The sequence below is a fragment of the Cariama cristata genome, unplaced genomic scaffold (assembly GCF_000690535.1).
Source record: "Cariama cristata isolate BGI_N322 unplaced genomic scaffold, ASM69053v1 scaffold36499, whole genome shotgun sequence".
In the NCBI taxonomy this organism is placed as follows: domain Eukaryota; kingdom Metazoa; phylum Chordata; class Aves; order Cariamiformes; family Cariamidae; genus Cariama; species Cariama cristata.
Window position 1 is genome coordinate 1 of NW_009635815.1, and position 9,306 is coordinate 9,306.

At 45.2% G+C, this 9,306-nt stretch overlaps 1 protein-coding gene across 1 annotated transcript; it reads right to left on the minus strand.

The window, feature by feature from the left end:
• Positions 1-706: 706 nt before the first annotated feature.
• On the minus strand, positions 707-9,144 carry PALB2 (partner and localizer of BRCA2; the record flags this gene model as incomplete). The annotated part of the gene is made up of 9 exons (XM_009707686.1): positions 707-892; positions 1,925-2,012; positions 2,344-2,460; positions 2,623-2,784; positions 3,065-3,150; positions 3,625-3,786; positions 4,953-5,036; positions 5,660-6,464; positions 7,218-9,144. Coding segments are annotated over 9 exons (3,617 nt in total), but the record flags the coding sequence as incomplete, so codon positions are not given.
• Positions 9,145-9,306: the final 162 nt, after the last annotated feature.

The following is a 9,306-nucleotide window of genomic DNA, read 5'->3' on the forward strand; positions in this document are numbered from 1 at the left end:
TCGGCTGGTTTTTCAGGTAAAAAATTAATAAGCAAATTTCAGCCAGGCCACGTTACATGTTGTACCTTCCGTGCACCTGAGAACGAAGGATGTCAAGGCAATCCTCCCTCAGTCTCAGAACATACTTGAAAATTGCTCAGTAAGCCAAGATCTCGGTCCGCTAATATTTGTGCACATCCATCATCACGTTTCCTACGTAAGTGCATTGCACTTAAACGGCTTACTCTTCAAAATGCAAGACATAGGAAGGAAAAGGTCATCTGACTGCAAACCACTGCTTAACATAAATAAACGCAGCCAAGTGCTCTTTAACAGTGCAAGGCTCAGAACCTCTGCTTCGCAGACATTTTCTCAGGGGAGTTTGCCTGGTGAACCCAGTTACAGCATTTCCACAATCACTTTGTAGGGGGAGAAAGGACAAAAGCATAAGCACGCAGAAGATGAATGCTCCCGTTTGCCAGCTGAGCTCTGGTGAGCAGAGCCCTTGCCGCGCAGTGACGCCGGGAGCTCAGAGGTCAGCGCACAGACCGGCGCAGGAAGCGGGCAGGAAACAGCCAACACCCTCGCCCCATTCCAGCCTATGCGCAGGACAAACGGCAGGGACGGATGCAGCCCGCTTATCACCGGCAAGATGGCAAATGGATCCTTGCCAGCAGTGCCACTCAGCTCGTAAAGTGATTCTCCCCCCAAAACCGCCTCGAAGGAGTCATGAAGCCAGCATGCAGCATCCCCGAGGTACTTGCCTTCCAGCATGCCCAGGTGGGAGGGAGGAGAACATCACTCCCCTGCTCCTGGCTGTTTTGGGGTTGAACGCTATCACGCAGAACACGGGATTTCCACAGGACTCGCTCTCTTTGGCATGTGGATGACTTAAAACAACAAACAGAAGGCCCTGATACACAGAGGAAAAATACATCACTAAAAACAACAGCAAGAAGGGAAAAAACACAAAGAATTTTCCAAAAATTAATTGCCACATTCTCTCTATAATCAAAGCCCCATGGACAGTGATGCATTATTTTTACTGAATAAAATAGAAATAATTTACTTTCCTTATCAAATTAGATAAAAACCCAAAGCAGCTGCTGACTGATAAGGGCTGATGCAATACAGCAGAATGACACAGCTCAGTGACCCAACGGATTTATGCACTTATCTGTCTGAAAAAGCTAAACTTGCTGTAGGATGAGGTGACATTTAAAGTAAAATTTCTGGGCCTCATTTTACTCCCTAGGAGCTTAAAATTTAACAAGAATGCCACACAAACAGCTGAAAACAGTGGCTCTCAGAACGGCCACAGGCCAGCGTGAAATACCCTCGGAGAGAGATTCTGAAGAAGTCCCAAACAGTCTGACTCAAGCCATCATTATCGGAAAAGACATTCTTGTCCCAAAAGGTTAAACGCCCACTGAAAACAATCAAATCCTTGATAAACTACAAAAATCCATCTGGAATTATAGCACAGGTAGAAGCAAGTGCGAAAAAATCATTAGTACGAATCCTGGTTTTAAGGAGTCGGTATCCTCAGGGGCATGTGTAAATAATAACCACTTCACATCGGTTTTCCGACAATGGCAGTGTGCCACCACCAGGCTGGCAGCTACCGGCTTGTGAAATGGAAGAGACTTACAAAGCACCAGTACTGGGCAACAGCACTTCTGCTTCCCACACGCAAGATGCTGCTGCTTTGGAATACTCTTTAACGCATTACTCTTTTTATTAGTACAATGCAGAAAGCCAAGAATTTGAGGTAGCCAGTGTGGCTTATTTCTCCTAGTTAACCTATTTTCCTTTGAAATATCTTCAGTGTATCTAAATAGAGCTGATATTTCAATCCACTCTAAAAACCCTAATCCTTTAAGTCCCCACCACAGTTAGTCACCGGAGTCCACGCATAAACCACATATCAATGTCACGCACGTACAGAGTCGGAATACGCTTGATGGCAGACTGAAGCTGGGTAGGAATAACCAACGTGCATCTTCTTCAGCAGCTGGCCTGTTTTCAGATTCCTGCAGTTGGTGAAAATACAAATTCTGACTGCATTTCCATCCTCTATCTGTTATTTTCTAACCACAGTTGCACCACTATGCAAGACGGACACAGTTTTGGTTTCATGTAAACCAAACTAAGACAAGACAAGAGGCCCCAGAAAGAGATGTAATGAATATGATGCAAAAGCAAGTGGAATTATAGCGGCATAGTTCATTCACTATCTATCTGACTGTATAAAGCACCAGACTGTAGGCCCTTTGACAATTACCATTTCACAGGCAAACCAGCAGCCAACCAACAGCCTATATAACGTCTGCTAAATCATTTAATTGCAAAGGAAACACTGACCAAACAACAACGCCGTTCACTGCAGTGGTGCCAACCAAGGCCTCTCTCATTCCTTCAACTTCAGCAAAAGCTAAAACCGTTTCTTCGGGAGGCATCAAAGTCTGTCCGTCCTTGCTCCTGAATAGCAGATTAGCAAGTGAGAAAAAGCAGTCAAAATAATGTGTTCTCTACTCAGCACGTCTCCAGAAAGAGGAAGCCAACACTTTTCTACATCTGAGATGTTTCCCTACTTTTCTTCTACCGGACACGCTGAGACCACCCCAAAACCAGCAGACTCACCTTCCCGTCTCTGAAAGCGAAACCACTTCCACTTGCTGCTCTTGCACAGTCCTGCTGCTGTTGACCAGCCTCCTACCCCTTAGCCCGAGGGCAGCTTTTATATTTCCAGTTTTTACCAGTGACTGCTTGAATGAGTCATTCTCAGAAGAATAAAGCAAGAGCCTAAATTAAGAGAAAAGTACACATAATGACAGAAGGAAGCATAACTCAAACATGCCACAGCACATAAAAATAACCATATGTTTAAACAGTCTACCACCTCTAGGGGCGAATAAGCGAGGCTTTATAGTTGATTTTTAGAAATCCTTTCCATATTATCCAACTGTTAAAGCAACTGAGAAAGTGACACATTAGTAAGAGAGAATTTCAACCACTACACAAGGGGAGAGTTAAGCTGCAGCTATTCAGGGTGCAAAGTGCTAGTAAGAAATAAATACAAAACCTTATTTCTCCAATCTCCAAATCTCCCAACGCTATACACACGAGATTACAGGTGTCCGGCAGAGGAACAATCTGTATTACAGGAATCTAGGATGGCAAAACAAGAATTCCGAGTCACCCACAATGTCCCTTTGACTTTATTCCCATTCTCTAGAGCGTTTCCAGTAAAATGACATGGAGCAGAACTAATTTTCAGATCCCTCTGAAGAAGCACTCTTAGATTAACAGCTGACCTCTCTGCTGACTGTTTACCTAGTTAAACAATCCGTGTTGCTAGGAGAGACAAAAAATGTCTCCAGGGAGCTTAAGGGGAGAGCATAAGCCAGTGGCTGAAGTGCAGCCACCATTCAGTATACAAAGTACCAAATTCCAGCAGATGACATGCGACCATACAAGCTACTGGCCTTCTCCATCAACAGTGCAAATCATTCTCCTCTGTTGCCTGATGGAATGAAAAATTTATGTCACCTAAAGAACTTACCATGCACCCAAGACTGCAAACTCGTCATATCTTGGGAGGAAAGTTGCCCTAAATTCTAGAAATAAGGATTGTGTTCATACCTCTCCGAGCTGCCAAGTATAGACCTTTGCCCAGTGGTCGGATGCCAGAGGTTTCCACAGGGAGACAGAACTCTCACAAGCAGTCACCACACACAGCTCTCTGCAGCCAGCTGCTTCCCACCACATGGTACTCACATCCACAGCGCAGGAACCTGATGAAACCTGTCCAAAAAAACAGTGCTGGTTTTCTTCTGATAGACATGGTTATCTAACCTGGAGGTTCAGCCTGAGAAAAATGCTTGATATTCAGTGTGATGAGAATTTGAGGCTAAAACTTAACAATTACGATGTTTAATTTTGAGTAAAGTGCCAGTAAGGAACCAAGGAAAACAAGCCTGGTGGGTTTCACCCTCAGAGCAGCAAATATATGGGTTCACTTCACCAAAATCACTTGTCACTTGGAACGACAGGGACCCAGCAGAGTCCAAAACTGGGACAGGACTGGGGGTAGCACGGCACAGCCACAACAAAGCCCGAGTGCCACCTGCCTGCAGTCTTGCACTTGCTTCCCTTGTTGCACAAACGGGAGACAGGACTTGCATAGCACAGACTGAGTTTAAAACTGAACAACGCAAGGGCCTTCTCTTCCTTGTAAAAAAGTTTCCAGCTTCAGCCATATTATTGTTGGGTGGTTATGCTAGCCCCCCAGGCTTCCTTCTTGAGCAAAACTTTGCAGTTTGGTTTGGAAAGGCTAGAGGTGACCCAGCCCCTATCAAGTTCACAGGCTTTCCCACAGATGTTGCTTCCTTGGCCGCCAACCCTTCTCTACTCGCTGTGAGAGAGCGGGCAGTGAAAGGACATCTCTGCAGGAAGAGCAGCCCACGGCTCAGCTGTGCAAACAGTCCTGGGCAAGATTTGCCTTGGCCATGGCATGTGCAATCAAGGCTCCGTTCCAGAAGGGTATGAACATCAACACGTGCATTTGGCAGGGCTGTAGTCCCCCGCAAAATTTGCTCTTTACTGGGTTAGTTAGTGCCTGAAATGGTGACAGGAGGCCACAGAAGCGACAGGGCAGGCAACAGGGGTATGAGGGCTGAGATCATTTTACCTGGGGCTGAAGAAAAATGCAGCAGTTCTGTTTGTTAAGACATTTGCATGTGTTTAGACATTCATTATTCAGAAACAAACACTGAAATCATCAGTCAAAAGGAGATGTACAGCCATCTAACCTTTCAGCATGCTTACCGCAAGTGAAGACAGAATTGATCAATTAGACAGCAATCTATTTTGTTCAGCTACCCGTTCTGCATTTTTTATTGCACTTTTGTTAAACTTGGTATTAAAGAGCTGCTACTGACTCAGCAGACAGTTACGCGATGTTATCCCACCTTTAGCTTTGATACAAGCTGCAAGCTCTCTTCTCTCAGGCCATCAAGCAGTACTGGAGTCAACTGTTCTGCTACACCTTTTTTCTGCACAAACAAGTAAAGAATGAGGATAATTCAACTTTGAAATTACATTCAGCACCTGCAAGAATGAGGCAGAAGCGTGAATTCACTCTGCATGCTGTTGCTGGAGAGCTATGGTAGGAGCACCTCTTTTTGTACTTGCATGTCTTTGAAAAACCAGAAATCTCAGACAGGTTATTTCCTGGTTTCACCTGAAAATTACCTTTTACCACCACTTCGCATCTCTCAGCTTTCAGAGACAAGTCATTCTCTCAGTACCCATCCCACATGCAAGTCATTTAATCTCCTTTACCAAATCCTAACTGAAAATTTTCCTTAAGGTAGACCAACACTATGTGGGTACTAGAAACTTTTTGTTCATATTCACGTTTCAGACATGCACCCTGCCATAAGCATTGAAACCCACCTCTCCGGTTTCATCAAGCAGGATTTTAAAGAATTTGCTCTTGAGGTCAAAAGACCTTAGGCAACAGATGAAAACCAAACGTTTACTAAGTCAGCTAAAAGACAGCATGCAGGGCTAGCATGCCAGGTCTTTCCCCTGAAGTCAGGTGAGACTCTGGAAAAGGGGATTCACCCACAAAACCACTGGCTCAGTACCCCTGGCAAAGAGGCCAGCTTGTTACCTGTCCAGCAGAAGCTCTGCAGGATCTCTGCTGTTTGCTCTCTGACTGCTGATGCTTCTCCAAGGCCACAGCCTCATTAAATTTGTTATTGGGACCTCTTGCAGCTTCTAAAGGAAACGTCGTACCTTGTTCCTCCTCTTTTCTAGCAGATGCTGCACCACAGTTGTCCATTTGCAGTGGAATGGCAGAGTCTTTGCATTCCCCATCATCCACGACCTGGGCAGATGCACCTTTGGAGGAACGCAGGCTCGCTTGCGAGGGAGGTACAGAAGGTGTATTGGGGAAGATCTCACTGCCTACTGATGGTAAAACAGCTGGGGTTGCACCCACAACAGGGAAAACAGATGAGGAAATCTGAGACTTAGGCTGAGTGCGAGCACCAGCTAAGACAGTCCCCGTGGGAGTAAACAGCAACTCATGGGTGGAAAGTTCCTTCTTGGAAGCTGGGCTTTCTACGTGAGGTAACTTGGGCAATCCATTTTTGAAAGGTGAAATCAAATTACTTTCACAACTTTTTTCTTCTGGATTGATTTGTGCATCTTGTGTGTCCGCTGAAGCCACACCATCTACAAACACACTAGGAACAAAAACCTCCAAGTCATTCACAGGTGAAGATTCTAATTTCTCAAGTTTTAGTAGTCCAAATTCCTCATCCGGTAAGTGAAAGTCTCTGATACCCAGTCTGGGGGCCAGCCACTGGAGACTGCGGAAGGAGAAGAGAGGGCTGCAAGTATCAGGGTCCGCAGCAGGGAGGCCGAGAGAAGCAGGACTCTCTGAACCTGTTGGATAGCTACGTCCTCTTCTGCTCTTATCTAGACAAAGAAAAACACAAGAATACAAGAGAGAACATCACCTCATAAAATAACGAGCAACTAGCCTTTTCAGAATCTCTCATTCAGAGTGTCACTCTAATCAATTTAAAAAAAAAAAAAAGCCATATCCATCTTAACACGTGGAAGTGGCACTTTTCTGGAAAGATATTACACTCTGCAATCGCCCTGCATTAAGCCTTTAGCTAAAATGTCATTGCCAAAGACTGCCAGAATTGACCGAGTGCTTGGTCAGTTTGTTTTGTTCGGTTTTCTCCCAACTTTCTCTTTTCACAGTATTCACAGACCCTCAGACTGTAATGCTACTCTGTGTTTCACACTTGTCAGCACTAAAAAAAAAAAAAAAATCATTAATATGCAGACTTAGTTGAAGAAACAGATTTACATCCATTTGCTGGAAAATCAGGTCCACTTTCACAATTCCTCCAACAGCAAAGGCAGCTTAAGAAGTTCTCAGCCCTGCTCCTCACCCATGCACTGCTGTTCACTCCCCGTCACTGTGCTGAAGCAGAAGTTTCTGGAATTATTCAAGGAACACGGGCACCACAATGATCTAAATATTTTTTTTAAATCTCTCTCATTTAAAAAAAAAAAGAATAGTTAACACAGATCAGATATTTTCTTGAATTAAAAAAAATGGCAGGGCATGATCAGCAGTGCATGGACTCAGTGGGACGTTTCTGTGCCTTGCTCTTGGGCTGTAGTTTTAGGGAGTGCTTATATTTGACAAAGTACCTTTTGAGACTTCACTGGCTCTCTGTCTTGCAGAGGAACGCAGGGAGCGGCGTGGGGGGACATTCATCGCTAGATGCTGCTCAGCCCTGCAGGCTCCTTGCACGTGCTGATTCTTCCCGTGCTCCACTGGATGTTTATCAGCCTGACACACAGTAAAGTTGGCTTCCAGATCTCTTGTATGGCTTGCAAAAGTTTCATTCCCTGGGTTCAAAGAATCGCTGTTCTGAAGTGGATTTTGAACCTGGTCTAACAGAGTCTTATGACATTTGCCAAGCGCTTGGCTTTCTCCAGGAGGAGGATCAGCACTCGTTGGCTGTATAGTGCCAGTCACTTCAGTCTCTCCAGACCCAAGAGCTGCAGCAGCAGACAACCTTCTCTCATCTGATGATTTTTTAAGATTAGCATCACAGTTTTCCTTTTCACTCTGACACTCATTTGACAGCAGACTGTTGCTTTCCTTTGTTGCTTTGAGATCCAAACTCTCTATAAGTTCCTGTGACACTTGATGCACAGGGGGGTTGCACGTAGACTTTCTTCTTCCCTTTTGTTTCTTCTGTGATCGTCTCTGATCTCGCTTTCTGCTGGTGATACTGTTTTGAGAAATCGATCCAAGTGAAGTGCTACTACCACTGGATGCAGGAAGAGACTTCTGAGGACTGCTTGAATTTGCTGGATCGTTTTCTGCACCAAGAAAAGGGAATGGCACAATCCCTGACTCCAAATCATTTTCAACTCCTTCTTGGGAGGGCCGACCTGAATTTGCATCTTTCTGCTTGCACTTACTTCGCTGACCTTTCTTGCTTCTGCCCAGCTGGCTGAGAATTACAGCATCAAGGTCCACTTTCCTCTGGCAATTAGACATGCGTCGAGTTGTCCTGATGTAGTATTCAACCGGAAAGAGAAGCCCTTCAACCACCGTGCAAGAGTTCAGTGTGCTTTCAGGAGCTGTCACCTCTTCTGGATCAGAAAGTCTTGACTGAATTTCAAGCTGTTGATTCTCCAACAGTTCTTCAACATTGCCCAGAGCAAGATCTGTAGGAAAGGGATTTAAGCTATTAGTGTCACTTTGATTTCCTTCATGGCTCTTGCTCTCATTAGTTATAGTGTTATTTCCATCAGCAGGCAATACTTCATTTTCTGACATGAAATCCAAGAGCCTACGTAGTTCTCCCTGATCTTCACACATACTCTCATCGTCCGTTTGTTCTCTTATACTGGAGGATTCTTTTCCTCCATCACCACTGGTGTCAAGTAAAACAGAGTCACCCTTCTCTGAACATGACCGTGCAGGCTCACAGTTATTGGTCATGGCCACAGCATCTGGGGACTCCGGCTGCCAGACATCACTGTTGTCCCTCAGCGCACACGGGAACAGCTCAGGCACTCCTGGAGGGACACTGTCTTCAAGAGTGTTTTGTACAATTCTGAACGCTGCATCGGAAGGAATGAAACTGTTTTCTTCTCTCTGCAGAAGTGCTTGTCTGGATGCTCTTTGAGTGTTTTCCTCAGTGTTCGAGAGACTGCTTCGCCTGAAGACTGGTGACCGAAGTTCCTCCGTACTGGCAATTTGATTTTTCACCGTTTCATCAGCATTGATTAGATGCACATCGCGCACTGATTCCCTTTCCTCCGATACCAGAGCCTTCGTCCGTCTCCTCAGCTTCATCAAGCTTCTGGAGGTTTGGAGTTTCTTCTCCTCAGGGGCAGGCCTAACGATTCCACAGCACAGGTTTTCCTGGCTAGCCTGCATGCTTTCTGCCTGTGAGCTGTCCTGCAGGCTAACCTCATTACTGGAGAATTCGGGAACATGTTTAAATATGACAGATGTTTTCTTCTCTGTTCCAAGATCAGAGCAGGTTTTAGTCTGTAACTGAGAGCTTTCATGTTTGGCAGCACTAGGAGATATGTTCTCTCTAGAACCTGTGGGAAAAAATGTCATATGTGTAAAGTACACCCAGCAAAGTCCCATCCAAGAAAAACATCACACAGTAAAACTAGGCAACTTTGTTAGGAGCGAAAGAGTGGGGTCTTACAGTCGGGGTCAGAGAGCGCTGCAGACCTGGTGAGGGGGAAAGGAGAGCA